Below are 19941 nucleotides of genomic sequence, written 5' to 3' on the forward strand. Positions count from 1 at the left end.
ACCTGAATTTACAGACAGACCCCTTATTCCCTATAACTCCTCTAGAACTCTTCGCTCCATGACTCAGAATCTGCTCTCGGTTCCATCCCTCAAGCTTATAAACACAATGAGATCGAGAAGCCCTGAATATGTATACCCTAGAGCAGTGGTTCCCAACCCTGTCCTGGAGGACCACCAGGCCAATCGGGTTTTCAGGCTAGCCCTAATGAATATGCATGACAGAGATTTGCATATAATGGAAGTGATAGGCATGCATATCTGCTCCATGCATATTCATTAGGGCTAGCCTGAAAACCCGATTGGCCTGGTGGTCCTCCAGGACAGGGTTGGGAACCACTGCCCTAGAGGAAAGGAGGGACAGGGGAGATATGATTCAAACATTCAAATACTTGAAGGGTATTAACGTAGAACAAAATCTTTTCCAGAGAAAGGAAAATGGTAAAACCAGAGGACATAATTTGAGGTTTAGGGGTAGTAGATTCAAGAGCAATGTTAGGAAATTCTATTTTACGGAGAGGGTGATGGATGCCTGGAATGCGCTCCCGAGAGAGGTGATGGAGAGGAAAAATGTGACTGAGTTCAAAGAAGCGTGGGATGAACACAGAGGATCTAGAATCAGAAAATAATATTGAACTAAGGCCAGTACTGGGCAGACTTCCACGGTCTGTGTCTGTATATGGCCGTTTGGGGGAGGATGGGCTGGAGAGGGCTTCAAAGGCTGGGAGGGTGTAGATGGGTTGGAGTAGGTTTTGACGGAGATTTCGGCAGTTGGAACCCAAACACAGTACTGGGTAGAGCTTTGGATTCTTGCCCAGAAAGCCATTTTTGCAGCTGTCCTAAAAATGATCTTAGCATGCAGGAAAAACCCATGTAAGGGCATTCTAAGTTCACTTTCTACCACGGTTTAGTAAAAAGGCCTCTGTGTGCTCACTTGGGAGCACTGCTGAAAAAAGCTCTCTTTGAATAATGATAGCTGTTTCTCTGAACAGTGTTCTTCAGTGCTTGTCCTGGGGTCCAGTAAAGTCCCCATCATTCTGAGTTTTTCTCTTCTCTCTGCCTTTCTATCCAAGATCACAGGAAAAAGTGGGAAATGGATGCAGTGGCGTACCAAGGGAGGGGCGGTCTGCCCCGGGTGCCAGCCCTGAGAGGGGTGCTCCCGGCCTTGCCGTTCATTCCCCCCCCAACCCCGAAGGACTGCTCACCCCACTGACCTTCCTGCACCACCTATGAAGCAGCCGCAGCAGAATCGCGACGTCAGCGATCCCTGCGCTGCTTCCTTCGCCGCGGTCCCGCCCCTCCTCTGCCTTTTCTATTAACCAGGATGATAATTTAATTTAATCCAACTGTTTGATCTCCTAATTTAATTTGAATGAATATTTCTTGAAAAACCAACTTCCCTTGGAGGTGTAGGATTCTCTCTCCCTAGTTTGTGGACTATGAACTTAGTTAAATTTGTGAAATCTTTGATTTATAATTTATGTTTCTTCTTAAATGTTTATTTCTATTACATTGTTGTTTAACAATTTGTAAAACTATAAACAAATAAGATTTGGACAAATTCCTGGAGGAAAAGTCCATAATCTGTTATTAAGACATGGGGGAAGAGTCTGCTTGCCCTGGATCGGTAGCATGGAATGTTGCTACTCTTTGGGTTTTGACCAGGTATTAGTGTCCTGGATTGGCTACCATGAGAATGGGCTACTGGGCATGATGGACCATTGTTCTGACCCAGTTAGGCTATTCTTATGTTATGTTCTCATCTGTAGGGGCCTTTGTTTTCACTTCTTATTTTAATGTATTTTTTTTCTGGGAACTTATCAGTGTTTTTTATAATGGGAACAAAAATGGAAGAGAATTAATGTGTGTGGGATGAGGGGGTAACTAATTTCTTCAGCTAAATAATTCAATCCACTTCAAACAGACATAGGAGAACTCACGCACCATTCACACACCCTCCAACCAAAAATGTCAAAAGAAAAAAACTGTTCGACAACCTCCTAGCCATTCGAGCTGCAACACTCGACCCCCAACCCTACAACCAATTGACATCGACCACATACTGCAAAACCTTCAAAAAGAAATAAAAACCCTTCTATTCAAAAAACACATAAAACCGAACTAACACAATCAGAACTGTCCCAAGCATCACCTGCAACTACTCCATATGTACTTCTGATGTCATGACAATTCAGACATAATTTATGTTATGTTATGTTTGGAATATAAGAAAATTTTCACTGCCTGTTTCTATTCTGACCATTTATTCCGTTTCATAGTCATTACAAAAAATATTTTTTTACATGGGGGGGGTGTGTCAAAAAATGATGGGCCCCGGGTGCCACATACCCTAGGTACACCACTGAATGGGTGGGCACTGCAAGATGCATATGCTTGAAGGAATAGGCATTTGTCAGTAGAAGAAGAGAATGCATTTGGTGGGCTAATGGTGTATATGACATTTGATGCACACCAGTCAGAAGTGTTGTGGCTTTACATGGGAAGATATTTGATGGTTGTTAGCTCATTGGGATCCAAAATGTCCCCCAAAATTGGTGAAGGCTGCTGCTCTAAAGGGACAGAATAAATTAGCCTCTGAAACAAGACAACATATAAAATTTGTTAGACATATTCATATTAGCATGCATATCTTCTCATGTTAAAGCTAATATGGCATCTCTCTGACTATATTACTGTATGGAGACATCTTTTGCATTTGTTTCGTCCTAGTGGTCAATGCAAACAGCATGCACAATTTGTGCTAAACCAGGTGCTTCTTGCTCTCATGTCAGAAATAGAATGTAGAGGAGCGAGGCATCAAGCACGTGCACTCACCTGAGAGTTGGAGCAGGGTGGTTGGAGAAAATGAGTAAAGCACATCCACCTGAGCTGAAAAAAATTCATGGACAAGAAACTATCTTTGAAGTTAAATGGTGCAGACATGTCCAAGGAATCCTGGTGGGGGGGGGGGTGAGGGGGTGGGGGGGTTGATCCTTTCATGAATCTTGTAATAGATGAATGTGTAGAAATGGCACCAGGTGGACAGCAGCACAGCATTAGAATGGTGGTAATAAAAGAAATAGCATCATCATGCTAGAAGCCTTGGAACGAGTATAGTTGACACATCAACAAACTTGCAGGTTGAGCAGAAGGATCAAGGTTCAAGTTTTATTTAAAATTTGATTAATTGTTTAATCATACTTCAAAGTGATATACATAGTTAAAAGCTGTACATACCCGAGGTGTTTTCTTTTTATTAAAGCTTTTGATTAATAATAATAACAAAAAAGAAATAGATTGTAAGTCAAATTTTCATTGTTCCTAAAGGTAGTAATCCTTCAGTGTAGCATAACTCCCACTTATTTCAGAAGTAACCAGGTATATCTTAAGAGCTTTTCATAATTGTGCAAGCTGAGTTTGGGTGAATGAGGGGGGGGGGGGTTGGAACAATTATTTTCACGTTTTCCTACACCGCATAGTGGTGTTAAAAGAGGCTCAGTATAAAGTGGTGTGATCATTTTTTTACTTTAAGAGTAAATTTGGTCTGGACAACAATCCTTTCGTAAAATAGTTGGAAATCTCAATTTTGACCTAGATTTCCTAATTTAAAAAAACTGGTGCGTTCTAACAGTATTGAAGTGATGATAAAATAGAACTTGAAGTTGTGATATTGCAAAAGAAAGGGGAAATGAGTGGATTTGATGGGTCTCGCAGTCATTCTCACCTGCCATGTTCTATGTTTCTTGTATTTCATTGCATGGCAAATGCTAACTTATTAAAATAGGGCCTACTGTCTTTTGGTTTTATCCCTTGCTCTACCCTTCATTGTTTTCACTTTTGTCATTTTGATGTGTTTTATTCTTAATGTCTTTTCAGTCAAATTTTAAGTGTGGTGATAGTGGTGGTGGTGAGGGGGGGGGGGGGGGTCGTAATAACCTCACAAATTGAATCTGTGTGGTTTAACTCAACAGGTCTATCTACCGTGTGGCTCACTGGTAGAGCTGCTGCCTCTGCACCCAGAAATTGTGAGAACAAATCCCAGAGCTGCTCTTTGTGGCCCTGAACAATAGTAACTTAATCCTCCTATGCCTACCGCTTTGAATGTCCACTTTGCAATGCCAAAGCCACAAAAAGGTGGTATACAAGTCCCCACTCCCTTCCTCTCCCCTACTAAAGTAGGATTCATGCATTCCTCCTCCCCTATGCGTACGATGATGACCAAAGCTGCCACGTCTGAAAACTTTCACCCAAAACTGCAGCCAAAACTCATTGCTTGGTTTCGGCCAAAGTCAAAAAACAAAACTCAAATTTTGTTGTGTGAATGTGGCTGGTGAGGGCCACTGTGGATCATCAGTGCTTTGCACTCTGCATCCCTCTGCTGAATCCACAGTATCCAAGCTTAGACTATAATGATTAAAGAATATATTTACAATCGAGCAAGGTGGCTTTCATGGACCACAGCTGAAAGCTGAAACTAAAAACCACAGTGGCTGACTTTGAGTCACACTCAGAGTGACAGCTGACATCATAACTCCATAGAGAAGCTAATTCCCAAGGTCTTTTTTTTTTTTTTTATGTTGAAATATGTTTATTGGTTTTAACAAAGTTAACAGTAAATATCATTCCAAACAAGTAGAGTCCCCCTCCTCCCCCTCCCTGCCCTCTTCCCCCCCCCCCCAACCTCCTAAACGAACAAGATTCCATCCTCCATCAGTTCAATTATTACGGGTTCAATAGGTTACTTCGAGCTTTATGAGTCAGTGTTAACCAGAAAGGTTCCCAAATAGAACTAAATGTTCGTCCTGTGGGGGTATCCAATGAAGTCAAGGATAATCGCTCCATTGATGCTTGACGAAGCATCAAGATTCTCCAGAGTGATACTGTCGGCGGATCTGATGTTATCCAACAGTGTAATATTGTTTTCTTACCCAAAAGGAATGTTCGGGTCATAAAACCTCGAAATCCCTTCGGTGAGAACCGAGGAATGGAGTCCATTGAGAATAACAGTTCAGGACAATTAACATAGCCATGGTGCCACATGGAAGCGATGTGTTGTTGTAATTGTTTCCAGAAGCCCTGTACCAGGGGGCAAGTCCAAAATTGGTGTCCCAAAGAAGCTCCTGGTTGGGCACATTTAGCACACGTGTCCGTCGCACTGATTTTAGCACGATATAGATATGTCGGTGCTCTATAGAGTCGTAGGTAGAATTTATAATTCAATTCAATAAGGGTCACTTGTCCCGTTATTTTAAAGATTGCTTGAAGACCCTGTTGGATATGCTGTCCAGTCACCTCACAATGTATATCCCCTGACCAACGGGCTGCATAGTTGTCGTAGGAAATGGGCTCCAAACTCTCTCTCAAAAAACGTAAATGGAATTTCAATGGGATATGAGTCTGGGCCGTCAGGCATAGCGCTTCCGAGATAACTTCCTGACTATGACTTGTAAGTCCTGCCGGTGGTAGTGATTTAACATAAGATGTCATCTGTGCATAAGCTAACCAGTCCCTAGAAGTCCAGTTATATTCAGCCATCATAACAGTGAATGATGGCACCAGTCCCTGTGCTGTTATCACCTGTGAAATATATTGTAGGTGAGAAGTTCTCCACACCGAAGTAGGAAATCTCGAGGTCCCAGGTTGAAAATCATTGTTATCTATAAATGGCAAATATGCTGTGGCTGTAGGATTTATCTTTAATTGTCTGCATAAACGCCTCCACACCTGACGCAGCGGTTGATATAATAGTTTGCCAACTGGTGGTGGTCCCCCTGGAATACGTAAGGTGTGCAATAAGTAGCTGAAGTGGTATGGGTAGCATAATGCCAGTTCCGCAGGAGTAGCCGAAAAATGACTCGTCCCTCTGAACCAGTCATTCAAGTGGCGCATTTGGCACGCCTGAGAAAACATTCGGAGGTTATGCAGTCCCAATCCTCCCTGCTGTTTTGGCAACATCAGAATAGACAGGGAAATTCTTGCCTTTTTACCATTCCACAAGTATGATGCTAAACATTTCCTAATTTCTTTCTCATGTTTAGAGGACAACAAGAGTGGGAGCATTTGAAATATATATAGCCACTTGGGAAGCAACACCATGTTGTATAATGCAATTTTACCCATTAACGATATAGGAAAGTCCCTCCAAATTGACAATTTCTGTCTCGTAATAGTGATGAGCGGTAGGACATTCAAGGAATATAAACTAGCTAGATTCATAGGTATGTGTATTCCTAAATAAGACAGTGACGTGGTTGCCCATTGCAATGGAAACGGTCCCCTCCAATTATTTGGGACATCTCGGGATAAAGGAAGTACCAATGATTTTTGCAAATTGAGAACCATTCCTGAATATAGACTAAATTCATCCAGTATCGCTAAAGCTCTGGTCAGAGAGGCCTGGGGGTCCGCCAATGTCAGTAGCATGTCATCAGCATACGCTAGTACGCATAATTGAGAGTTCCCTTCCGGGAGGCCCTGCAAGCCATCATCCTTCTGCAGTGTTCTCAGAAATGGGTCTAAATATAGCAAGAATAACAAAGGGGAGAGAGGACTACCCTGCCTCGTTCCCCGTGCAATCGGGAACGGGGGAGTCCGTGTCCCGTTTACCAATATGCTAGCTGTGGGTGATGTGTATAATAACCTAATCATGTCGGAAAACCAACCTGTAATTCCCATATATGTTAACACTGAAAATAGGTATTTCCAGTTAACCTTGTCAAAGGCTTTAGCCGCGTCTAGGCTTACTAATATTCCCTCCTGTCCCTCTAGTTGAGCTCTGTGTACAGCCGTCAATAATCTCCGAACATTTAGGACCGAATGTCGTTGCTTTACAAAGCCTACCTGCTCTGGGACAATCAATTGGGGAAGCAGTGTCGCCAACCTATTGGACAATACTTTATCTAAAATTTTAATGTCTACATTTAGTAGGGATATTGGTCTGTATGATTCTATATCCGTTTCTCGTTTCCCAGGTTTCGGAATTAGTGTAATGTATGCATGATTGGATCCCTCCGGAAACGTTCCCCCCTCGTCTGCTGCGTGATAATACGCCTCTAATGGTCCACATAATTGCGATATGAGGAGTTTGTAAAACTCCGGAGTAAACCCATCCGGGCCCGGGGATGTTCTATTTTTTAGTTGTTTTATCGCTAGTTGTATTTCCTTCCCCTGGATAGGTCTATTTAGTGTGTCCCGCATAGTGGATGTCAATTTGGGCATCCCCGCATCCTCCAGAAAATCCACAGAGTCTGGTCCCCCAACATCCTCTACCGAGGAGTAAAATCTTTTATAATAACTAAAGAATTTTTCCGATATTTCCCCTGTTTTCGTCACTTTCGTGCCATCCGGCATATGTAGACAAGAAATATACCTATCTGGCCGTCTCAACTTAGTTAGAGAGGCAAGCAATCTGCCCTGTTTGTTCCCGTATCTATAGTATTTGTGTTGTAGGAAGTAGAGATGTTTTTTTGTGCGTTCATGAATCAAAGCGTTCAGTGCAATCTGTGCTGATGTCAATTGTTCATTTGAGCGGGGCGTCGGATGTGCTAGGTGTCGTTTTTTAAGAAGTAAGCATTGCCGTTCTAAATGTATGATGCCCTGTGCCAACCTCTTTCTGTGGGCCACTACATATGATATAATATCTCCTCTAAGGACTGATTTGGCCGCCTCCCAAAACAGAAGGGGTGTGTCTCTATGTTGAGCATTAAAGCGAAGATAATCTTCCCATTTTTCCATTAAATAATTTTTGAATTCTTGATTATCAATTAAATAAGAAGGGAACCGCCACCCTCCCAAATTCTGAGATATCCCAGTAAACAGATCCAACCATATCGGACAGTGGTCAGATATAGAGAGAGGACCAATTTCAGCTGTCTCAACATGAGAAAAGAAGGAAGTTGACGCTAATATGTAATCTATTCTGGAAAAAGATTGGTGGGCCCGAGATTGATGTGTAAAATCTTTCTCTCGAGGGTGCAATAACCTCCAGGGGTCCACCAAGTCTAGGGCGTCACACAAATAAGGTATGCCCCTGTGTGGTGCTGAAGAATGAGTCATTCCTGGTCCAGTACGGTCCTGCACCGGGTCCATGACCTGATTAAAATCCCCCAAAAGTAGCAATGATATTGTTGGGTCATGTTGGCCTAGTTTAACCAAACCTTGGAAAAATTTATGATCATACTGATTAGGGCCATATACCATCAGAAGGTGAAATTTCTGATCTGGTGTGGTCACCCTACAAAGCAAAGATCTCCCCATAGGGTCAGCATATATTTGTTCAACCTTCCCTTGAAATCCTCTACGCACCAGTAGTGCCACTCCTGCATGTTTATTAGGAGAGGAGGCCGAACAAATCTGTCCCACCCACCCTCGTTGTAATTTGGCATGTTCGGTCACAGTCAGCCGGGTTTCCTGAATACAAGCAAGATCTGCCTTGTGATGTTTCAATCTGGCAAGGATCTTAGTCCTTTTCATAGGTGATGTTATTCCCCCTACATTCCAGGACAATATTCTAAGCGTCCTACCGCTCATCATAACCTGAGGTACATGCATAACGCAACATTATTAACAGGAGAACCCCAGGCGCCCAGCCTACACCTGAGGGATCCTCAGTGCTCAGTCCTTTCCTGAACCCGCACAATGCGATGAATTCTCTTTGATATACTACATAAGAGGATGAATCTAACAATACATAACAATCAACATGTGTATTCTTCCCCTCCCTTACCAATATCCCCCCCACCTTCCCCTGAATCCCCTGTTCCTGAACTTCCCCCCCAATACAGAGACCCATCCTGTAGCACTAGGATACAGGAAGGCAGAGCACGTCTCTGATGCTTGGAAACTCGTCCCCCTCATTTAGTAAGCTGAAAAAGAATCAGTATGGGAGAAACAGCAAATGCATAGTTATACAGTGAGATATCATATAGAGTTCTGGTGAGCTTTCCATTAGTCAAGTTGTTGAAGGTCCTGGATTCCCCAGCCTATTTATGAATTCCCCTGCCAGTACGTCTGATTCAAACACATGCCATTTGCCTTCCAATTGGATTTTCAGTATAGCTGGATACAGAAAAAGGAATCGGTATTTAAGATCAGCCAACTTCCTGCACAGAGGGTAAAATACTTTCCTCTTTTCTGTCAAGGCAACAGAATAATCTTGTCCAATTCGAATGGGTATGGATTCATAATTCAAGGACTCCCTTTTTAGGCGAAATTCTTTAAGTATCTCCATTTTGTGCCTGTAGTTATGCAATTTTCCAATTACCACCCTTGGTCTTTGATCAGTTCCTGGTCTTGGTCCCACGCGGTGTACCCTTTCAAAGCGCACTGGGCCTATGTTAGCAGGCATTTGCATTTCACTAGCTAGCCATGTTTCCAACACATTTATAAGAGATGAATCTGCAATTGTCTCTGGGAACCCCATAAATCTTAAGTTCCCCCTACGAGACCTATTTTCTAGGTCCTCCAACTTAGCTTGTTGTTGGTCTATCTGTGTTTTCAGGCTGGCCAGGTCAGACGTTACACTGTGGGTTTCATCTTCCACTGCAGACACTCGTTCCTCCAGCTCAGTCACCCTCGCTGAGTGGTCCTCCATTATTCCTTCGAGTTTTGTAAGTTGGGCAGACAGTTGCTCCATGCTGGGGGATAATGCCTGGGTGACTATACTTTTCAGCTCCGCCAGCGTCTCTGGCGTGAATTGTCTCAGGACCCCGCATGCTGCTTCCGCCATTTTGTCCTCCGCAGGTTTGCCTCTCTCCTTGTCTTTCTTGGCCGATTTAGTGGACATGATTTGTTGCGGTTGTATAAGAAATCTGTCCATATACTTCTCCACTAGAAGCGCCGAGTTTTGTTTTAAGTGTATTTTCGCCGTTCGTCCCGTTTCGCGGCAAATGCGGGGAACGAGCTCCGGAGCTGGCTGAGCTGCGTGCACGCCGGCTCACGTCATCACGTGACTCCTCCTCCCAAGGTCTTTTTATTATCCCAAACTTACAGACTTAAATTCCTGCTAAAATTTTGTATCAAAAGCATTTATTTGGAGCACTCTATAGTCCATATAAATTATTGTGCAAGATCATCAGCATATTGCTTGCAATCAAACTACAAAAAAAAAAGGGGGGATACAAAGAGCAGCCCCTCCCCCAGGACCACCTTACAATCCCTGTGGTCTTGTGGTATAGTCAGTGGAGGTATCTGTCTTGACTAGATTGTAAGCTCTTTTGCGCAAGGATCGTCGTATATCTAGTAGTGCTATAGAAAGGATAAGTAGTAGTTGTAGCAATGCCCCAGTCATGGCAGCCATTTTGATAGCAGAGCCGGAATGGGGAAGAGTAACCGGGGATCGTTCCATCCTGAACTACAGTGCTAGATCACCAGAGATTGTAAGATGGACCCAAGGGGCCTATAGGTGGAGGAGAAGCAACTCTTCTTTGGAGGGGAGGAGAAAGGGATTCAAATGAGACAAAGCACAAATTTTTCAGCTTTCTCCAAAAACATGCGTAAATAGGTTTGAAAGTGGATAAGGACAGATTCTTCAAACTGTGGGGAACCACAAGCACTAGGGGTCACTCGGGGAAATTAATAGGGGACAGATTTAGAACAAATGCTAGGAAGTACTTTTTTACCCAGAGGGTGGTAGACACATGGAATGCTCTTCCAGAGGTTGTGATAGGCCAGAGCATAGTACAGGGGTTCAAGGAAGGTTTGGATAGGTTCCTAAAAGATAAGGGGATTGAGGGGTACAGATAGAACCAGAGGTAGGTTATAAAAATGGTCAGGAACCACTTCACAGGTCATGGACCTGATGGGCCGCCGCGGGAGCGGACCGCTGGGCACGATGGACCTCTGGTCTGACCCAGTGGAGGCAACTTCTTATGTTCTTACGTATGCATAGTTCTACCAATGATGATTGTTCTGTCCTATTTTATGACTTATATATTATATTTGACGGGCTGATTTCAAAGCACTTAGGTAACCAATGGCACTTTGTCTAAGGCCCTCTTTTACAAAGGCGCGCTAAGCGTTTTAACGCGCGCTAAATCAAGGCGTCCGTAGGATAACATGCACGCATTAGCATTTAGCGTGTGTTTAGCGCACACTAATATTTAGCGCGTGCCAAACAGCTTAGCACGCCTTTGTAAAAGAGGGGGGTAAATGCTTTGAAAATGAGCCCCTAAATCTTATTAGTACACATTTGTGTGTAAGTGACCTAGTTCACAGAAATTAATGAACTCTAATATTTTTATTTTCTGAATAAATTAAGTCAAGATGGAAAATTTGGAAAAATACAGAATCCTTCTTTTGAGGATGTGACTACTTAGTAAAAATTGCTAAATACTGTTTGTCCAAAGTATTATATTATATTTAAATAAAATTTGTATCTTCCCCCCCCCTCCCCTCTCCACCTCTAGATTTATTCATGGTGGATTACTGATTGCAAATGAGCAATTATTCTATTTGCATTTTCATGTCTTATTCTAAAGTAAAGTTAGGTTCTAAAATAACCAGTTTCCCATTTCTAAATCTATCTCCTTGTGTAGGTGAGCCAGTACACCTTTGCAATGTGCAGTTATCGAGAAAAGAAATCTGAGCCACAGGAGCTAATGCAACTCGAAGGATACACTGTGGATTATACAGATCCTCAGCCAGGTGAATATGAGGGGAAATTCTATAACTAACTAATTCTATATCTAAGCTCCTGCAGTTATGCACCCCTTGTGCATGTTAATACAGGAATAATTAGCATTTACAAGGGGGTGCTGAAAAGTTCTCAGCCTAACCAAGATGAGGATGACGTGGATACGGTTCAATCAATGATCTGAAACCATGTTATTGGGGAAATCCTGAAAACCCGACTGGATTGTGGCCCTCAAGGAGGGACTTTGAGATCCTATATATGCAACTGAGGTACTAACTTAGATTGTGAGTCCACTAGGGACAGGAAAAAACATAATGTGCGCTAATATTGGGTTATACAGTACTAGTATTCTATAATGACTCCTGATCTCCTGGGTGTCCTTATAGAATGTTTATTAAAACATTTGCTGTACCACCTTTAAAAAAAACATCAGAGTGATTTACAGACTAATGCCTTCTTTTACTAAGCCAGGTAGAGTTTCTACCGTGACCTGAAGCGCTAAATGCTCCGACATTGCTGCAACATTCATAGAATTCCTATGAGTGTCGGAGAATTTAGCGCTCTGGGCCATGGTAGAAACCTCTGTCGTTGCTTAGTAAAATGGGGTAAAACTGCAAAATTGACAATATAACAAGTACAAAAACATTTCTTTACGTACCTACTGGGGCATGTAAATGGAGGCATTCTGTTATAGAATTGCCCCAAAAATGCCTGGTGGTGGGAGAATCCACATAAGAGAAATTGTACTATACTCTCACCAGTCTTACTCCAGGATTGATATGTGATGGGTGGGCAAGGAAGAAATGTGAAAGTTACACAAGTGTGAACATGGGGAATTCTAATTTTGGATCATTCACCAGTTTCTTTTACTCTACTATGAGATGGGGAAGATGGTGTTTGAATGAGTTGGTTTTGCACAATTAAAAGATTCGGAGCTCTAGTGAAGAAAAATATAAATGAGCTACTGGAGAAGGATATTAAAATATAGCATGCAGAGAAAGCAACTTTGTGTGTGTATGTATGGGGAGGGTGGTCTTGCACAAGAAAATGGAAGAGAGGAAATAAAATCAAGGAACTAGATTTGATTAAAGAAAATGGGAGAATGCATGAAGTTCTCTAGGAAGTAGTACCTCTCAGAAAGTTATTTGGGTTGGAGCCCCACAATTAGAAACCTGTTTCTTCTGAGACTGTAATGGGCAGCCATAATCCCATCCTTCAGAGACCATGAGGGGGTTTACGTCAAGGAATTATTGTCTGGATGGGAACGTCTGGAAGGAGTAGAAATGCGGTGGACAAAACTGAAAGGAGCGATTGTAAGGGCAACAAACCTTTTTGTGAGGCAAGTAAATAATAGTAGGAGGAAAAGAAGGCCACTTTGGTACTCAAAAGTAGTAGCTGAGAAGGTAAGGAATAAGAGGTTAGCTTTCAAAAACTGCAAAATATAGCAGAAAGAGGAAGACAGGCAAAAATATCTGGAAAAGTTAAGAGAGGCTTGTCTTGTAGTCAGGAAAGCAAAGATGCAAATGGAAGAAAAAATAGCTGACACAGTAAAGCGAGAAGACAAGACATTTTTTAGATATATTAGTGATAGGAAGAAGTGCAAAAGTGGCATTGTGAGACTCAAAGGTGAAGGGGAGGAATATGTAGAAGCTGATAAAGAAAAGGCCGAATTGCTTAACAGATATTTCTGTTATGTTTTCACGGCTGAAGCACTGGGAGCGGGACCGCAGAAGACAAATGTGAATAGGTATGGAGGAGTAATAGACCCTGATCGATTTTCAGACAGTTGTGTTCGTGAGGAGCTAGCTAAAATAAAGACAAAGCAATGAGGCCGGATGGTGTACTTCCTAGAGTGCAGAAAGATCTTAGGAAAGTTCTGGTAGCTTCACTGATTGACCTTTTCAATGAGTCTCTAGAGTCAGGAGTGGTACCAGAGGAAGGGTGGATGTGGTCCCTCTCCACAAAACTGGAAGTAAGGCAGAAGTAGGGAATTACAGGCCAGTAATTCTGACTTCTGTGATGACCAAATTAATGGAAACACTTTTAAAACAGAGAATGGTCAAGTTTCTGGAATCCTGTAGATTACAGGACCAGAGGCAACATGGATTCACTAGAGGTAGGTCTTGTCAGACAAATCTGATCAATTTCTTTGACTGGGTGACCAGAGAATTGGATAGAGGATGTGCGCTAGATGCGGTATATTTAGATTTTAGCAAAGCCTTTGACAAGTTTTCCATACAGATATCTAATAAATAAACTGACCGCCCCTGGGATGGGTCCCAAAGTGCTCTAACCACTAGGCCACTCATCCACTTAATAATTAAATTGTACATGGAATTTGGGCATGTTCCCAAAGTTCTGTGTGCAGTTTTGAACACCATATATACAATTAGTGCCTGACCATGCTAACAGTTATTGGGATGGCTTGACATTTAGTATTCCTGTATTAACCGCATAGTGTAAAATGGAAAAGGCAATGAGCATGCACTGCACCTTACTGAATGTGACTATTAATACAGGAGATAATGTAGATCACTTAACTCTTCCTCAGTAGGTGACTTTAAGTGCATCAGCACTGTCTGCTATGCGCTTGACACATAAGTGTGTGTTGCCTCTGTGTTGTCTCTGGGCATGCCACCAACAGTTAACATTGAGCACTGCATGGTAACTGCAAAATTTTATTTAGTAAAAATACTCAAACAAAATTGTTGAATCATGCCCAATGAAAGGTCATACACTAGACTTACTTAACATCGAAAAATGCACGGAGAAAAAAAAGCCCCCCGGCTAACGTGACAGCACCATATATACAGTGCTATATAGCTATCATGAATACTATCGTTAGCATAAAAACAACCTCCACCAGCGTATGTTTTAAAGTTTCAAAGTGAAGAAGAAAACTTTTATGTGCATCATTGCTCAAACTTGTCTGGTGACACCGGCAACATCAACTTTTCTCCAAAAGTGCAATCTTCACAGCAAAAAACGGCTTTCGGTGTCCATTCAGTCCAACCGGTTCGCATCATCCAGGAGTACAGAACATCCCGAAAAGGGTTCCTTGTTTCGTCAAACTGTGGCTGCCCTCCCTCCCCCCCCTAAAAAAATTATCTGTGCGCTGACATTAATAGCTGCATAGAACACTGAAACCGTCTGCAGTTATGTATTTTTTTAAAAAGCCACTCAAATTTTCAGTTCTTATCTCAATACATCAATTCTGGAAACAGCACATGCATGCCATTCAGTTCTCTGATTTAGCCCAAAGGGCCACACAGTGTCAAGTTCAGAAATCCAGCACTGCTGTTTTTGTTGAAGCTTCCGCTTAATAAGGACATAAGAATAGCCTTACTGGGTCAGACCAATGATCCATCATGCCCAGTAGCCTGTTCTCATGGTGATCAATCTAGGTTACTAGTACCTGGCCAAAACCCAAGGAGTAGCATTATTCCATACTATCAAAGCAGTGGCTTCCCCCATGTCTTTCTCAATAACAGACTATGGACTTTTCCTCCAGGAACTTGTCCAAATCTTTCTTAAAACCTACTACGCTATCCGCTCTTACCACAACCTCTGGCAATGCGTTCCAGAGCTTAACTATTCTCTGAGTGAAAATTTTTTCCTGCTATTGGTTTTAAGAGTATTTCCCTGTAACTTCATCAAGTGTCCCCTAGTTTTTGTAATTTTTGACGGAGTGAAAAATCGATCCACTTGTACCTGTTCTACTCCCCTCAGCCGTTTCTTTTCCAAGCTGAAGAGCCCTAACCATTTTAGTCTTTCCTCATACAAGAGGAGTTCCATCCCCTTTACCATCTTGGTTGTTCTTCTTTGAACCTTTTCTAGTTCCACTATATCTTTCTTGAGATAAAGAGACCAGAATTGAATGCAATACTCCAGATGAGGTCGCACCATAGAACAATGCAGAGGGATAATAACATTCTTAGTCTTGTTAACCATCCCTTTTTTAATAATTCCTAGCATCCTGTTTGCTTTTTTGGCAACCGCTGCACATTGAGCGGAATGTTTCATTGTATTGTCTACTATGATACCCAGATTCTTTTCTTGAGTGCTAACCTCCAAGATGGACACTAGCATCCGGTAACTGTGATTCAGGTTATTCTTCCCAATGTGCATCACTTTGCATTTGTGCACATTAAATTTTATCTGCCATTTGGAAACCCAGTCTTCCAATTTCCTAAGGTCCGCCTGCAATTTTTCACAATCCGCATGTGTTTTAACAACTTTAAACAGTTTAGTGTCATCTGCAAATTTAATCACCTCACTTGTCATTCCAATTTACAGATCATTTATAAATAAGTTAAAAAGCACCGGTCCCGGTAAAGACCCCTGAGGCACTCCACTGAGAAAAATGACCATTTAACCCTACCCTCTTTTTTATATCTGATAAACAATTCCTAATCCACAACTGAACTTTGCCACCTATCCCATGACACTTAAATTTTCTCAGGAGCCTCTCGTGAGGAACTTTATCAAAAGCTTTCTGAAAATCTAGATACACTATATCAACTGGCTCACAATTATCCACATGTTTATTCACACCTTCAAAGAAGTCAAGCAAATTGATGAGGCAAGATCTCCCTCGACTGAACCCATGCTGACTCCGTCTCATTAAATCATATTTGTCTACGTCAGGGGTCCCCAAAGTCCCTCCTTGAGAGCTGAATCCAGTCGGGTTTTCAGGATTTCCCCAATGAATATGCATTGAAAGCAGAGCATGCACATAGATCTCATGCATATTCATTGGGGAAATCCTGAAAACCTGACTGGATTCGGCTCTCAAAGAAGGACTTTGGGGACCCCTGGTCTGCGTGTTCCACAATTTTATTTTTTATAATTGTTTCTACCATTTTGCCCAGCACTAAAGTGAGGCTTACCAGTCTGTAATTTCCCAGATCTCCCCTGGAGCCCTTTTTAAAAATTGGTGTAACATTGGCCACCCTCCAATCTTCAGGTACTACAGACGATCAATAAACAAACAACAACAACAAAAAAGCAGGCTTTGTGTAATCCCAGAGAACAGTTACAACATACAATACAGAGGTAAAGGACTTGAAAACAAAAACAGGATTCCTTGGGTCATAAATGAGGTTTATAACTTAGTTAATACAAAAAAAAAACATTCAATTGAATAAACTCCATTATGGTATCATTCTGGCCCCCACTGTGATTCATGATCTCCCTGCGTTTTTTGATGTTAAGTAAGTCTCTGGTGTATGACCTTTCATTGGACATGATTTAACAATTTTGTTTGAGCATTTTTGCTAAATTAAGTGAATTGTTATCCTCATTGTGGTTGTGTGAAACTGCAAAATGTTACCACAGTTTATTCAAAGAGCACTTAAGGAAGTTATCATGTTAAGTTGGTCAATTCTTTGAAACTTTGTACTCTGTAAATGTAAACATTTCTTAAGGGAGGGGGGGACATGAAATTGCCCCTCTAATGAAATTTTATATTCCAGGAGCTTTTTATTGAATTCACACATTTCTAGTTTGGTGTACAGCAGTATCTCGCAAACTTTTTCGAGCCGGGTCACACTAAACCTAGTGTCCCCGGCTCGAGACACCTGGAAGTGCACTGGCGTCCGTGTGATGACGTCATGCACATGCGTGAATTCGGTGCATGCACAAAGGCCCTTCAATCGGGCCTTGCGCCGAGAGGAGTGAAGAGCTGGAGAGAAGGGCCGGCAGAGAGAAGAGGTGCCAGTGTCGGGAGATTGCTTACAGGACGTGCCACTCTTCGCGAGAGGCACGTCCTGTAGACAGTCAGCTGGAGCCGGCATCTCTCCTCTTCCCCAGTGTACCGCAGCACACCTGAAATCTCAGGAGGCAAACTGTTTGCGATACACTGGTGTACAGCTTATGCCGCCTTAAGCAGTCTAGGATGTGACAGACCCATTGATGATGATCTGCCAGGTTTCACAGAGCATTAAGGGGCCTTTTTGTTAAGCAAAGTTAAAAGTTTACAGTTACTGTGGCTTAATGTATGACTTTACCACACAGTAACTGCAAATTTTAAGTGACACATAGTGGAAGTGTCTCTAGAATTTTCTTATTTAGGCCTGCGTTAATGTTCCCAATGGTACTTCCATCAGTTAACAAGGAAGCAGTAAGTGGTCCTTCATTAACTGCACGTTAGCCAGTTAGCATGTGGTAAGTGCAGTATGCTACCTGGATAATGCTGCCCATTTTCCATCCTTGCCGCACCCCTTAGGATAAGAGCCCTTAACCGCGTGGTAGCTGCTAGAATATGGGAAAACACATATCACAGTTGTATACTAGCAATTGCAACAGTAAAACGCACATTAAAGGCCCAGTTCTATAAAGGGTGCCTAAAACTTAGGTGCCGAATATTGTGGCACTTAGGTGCAATTCTATAAAGTTAGGCACACTTAATAGAATTGTACCTAAAGTGGACTTAGGCATTAATAGGCATCCTAATCTTAGGTGCACCATATTTATGGCAACGTTTTTATTTCAAGATGCATTCCACAGTTTCTAAATTTCTCATTCCCAAAGTCTGCCAACCGCTTTTAAGAAGCGACCCAATTCCTAATGTTACATCCCTTCTCCCTTCCTCTTCTTTGTACCAACAAGAACCGCTTTCTTTAAAGCGCCCCTCTCCATTATGTTTTATCCTTACCCCACTATCTCCATTTTCTTCTCAAATATGAAACTTCACCCTCCCTTCCCTCTTATCCTCACGGTCTAGTTCGTCTTGTGATGTTATATGTATATACACAATGCCTCTTTTTTTTATTTTTTATTTTTAGTTCTGATTAGTTTCTCTTTCTTTTAAACATATTGTTAACCTGCCAGATATTAACTTGATGGTTGGTATATCAAAATTAATAAAACTTGAAACTTAATTAATTTTTTTTTCCCTCTCTTTATTATTTTTAACAATGTAATTATTTACCCCCTCTTCTCCCGATACCCCCACTTTCATGTTTGTCTTTGTAAAACATCTTTAATGTTCACTCCTTCCCCTTCTATAAGTATTATTTTAATTTTTTATTTTATCTTAGCACTGTAAACCGGCTAGATACTTGTCGATAGTCGGTATATTAAAAATAATGAAACTTTTCATACTTCTAGATCAGCTTCTAGTCTACATAGTATATTCTTCCTTCTCCATAGAGCCCAATGGACTCCCCTCAAATCGCATAGGATCAATTCCTCTTTTCCACAATTCTGTTGGACCTGTAATTCTGAACCTGGATCCCTTTGGCACTTACTCTTTAGCTGCCCCTCTAGCAGTGCTTTCTGGAACTCTGTTTGGACTACGATTTCTTCCATCTTTCACATTAATATCTCCTTAACTTACCAGATGCTTTTATTGAAATCTTCTGCATTTGCTGACCAATTATCTATGGATGATGCTCACTTGCTGGATATACTTTTAACCTTGGCGTTGAAAACTCTTCTTGGCTCCTGGAAAGACTTATCTAAAGTTTCCCATTCCCAATGGTGGCATCTGATTTGCCTGACTTATAGGTATGAAGCGTACTTAGCCAAATCCTATAATTGCTACTCTCGTTTCCAGTATATTGGAACTCCCTCAAATTGTATTTACAAAGCTCCACTCTTTAATCTTTACTCTTCACTTTTGTTTTCTCCTCCATCCTTCTTTCTATTATGTTCTCTGTATTTTATTATTTGTATTCATGCTTTAGTGTATTTAGCCGATACGGCTCATTTTTTCGAAAGTTGCACTCTCGTTTTGTGCATTCATAATGGTTCTTATATATCTGTTTCTAGATTATGTACAAGTTTTGTACCGTACTGTGTGATCTTCAATATGCAGTTCATTTGTATGCATCTTGTTGTAATTTCAAAAATTTAATAAATATACATTGACTTAAAAAAAAAAATAATGAAACTTGAACTTGACCTAAATGAGTGTGCCTAAGTTATGACCTAGCTATACCTAAGCGTAAAACAGGCGCCTACATGTAAAACATGCCCACGATTTTCCACCTAACCACACCTACTTTCTGGTAGGTACCTACCTCAAAGTGGTAGACGCCTATCATCTCAATAAGTGCAATTGATGTCAATTACAAGTTGTTTATTGTCAATTATCGATGCCAATTAAGCTTAGGCACATAGCATTAGAAACATAGAAACATAGAAGATGATGGCAGAAAAGGGCTACAGCCCATCAAGTCTGCCCACTCTGCTTACCCACCCCCTGTCTATACCCTAATGACCCAATTTCCTTATCTTGACCCTCGTAGGGATCCCACATGGGTATCCCATTTATTCTTAAAGTCTGGCACGCTGTCTGCCTCGATCAC

At 41.7% G+C, this 19941-nt stretch overlaps 1 protein-coding gene and 1 pseudogene across 10 annotated transcripts in view; both read left to right on the plus strand.

Moving 5' to 3' along the window:
- The window catches only part of CADPS2 (calcium dependent secretion activator 2), a 575994-nt gene that overhangs the window by 285845 nt on the left and 270208 nt on the right, over positions 1-19941 (plus strand). For all 10 annotated transcript variants that reach the window (XM_033958190.1, XM_033958192.1, XM_033958189.1 and 7 more), the window contains one exon: positions 11532-11640. In XM_033958190.1, coding sequence (XP_033814081.1) covers positions 11532-11640 — 109 coding nt within the window. The remainder of the gene's footprint in view (positions 1-11531; positions 11641-19941) is intronic.
- Positions 2863-3114, plus strand: LOC117366620 (annotated as a pseudogene).

The sequence above is a fragment of the Geotrypetes seraphini genome, chromosome 9 (genome assembly GCF_902459505.1).
Source record: "Geotrypetes seraphini chromosome 9, aGeoSer1.1, whole genome shotgun sequence".
Classification (NCBI taxonomy): Eukaryota; Metazoa; Chordata; class Amphibia; order Gymnophiona; family Dermophiidae; genus Geotrypetes; species Geotrypetes seraphini.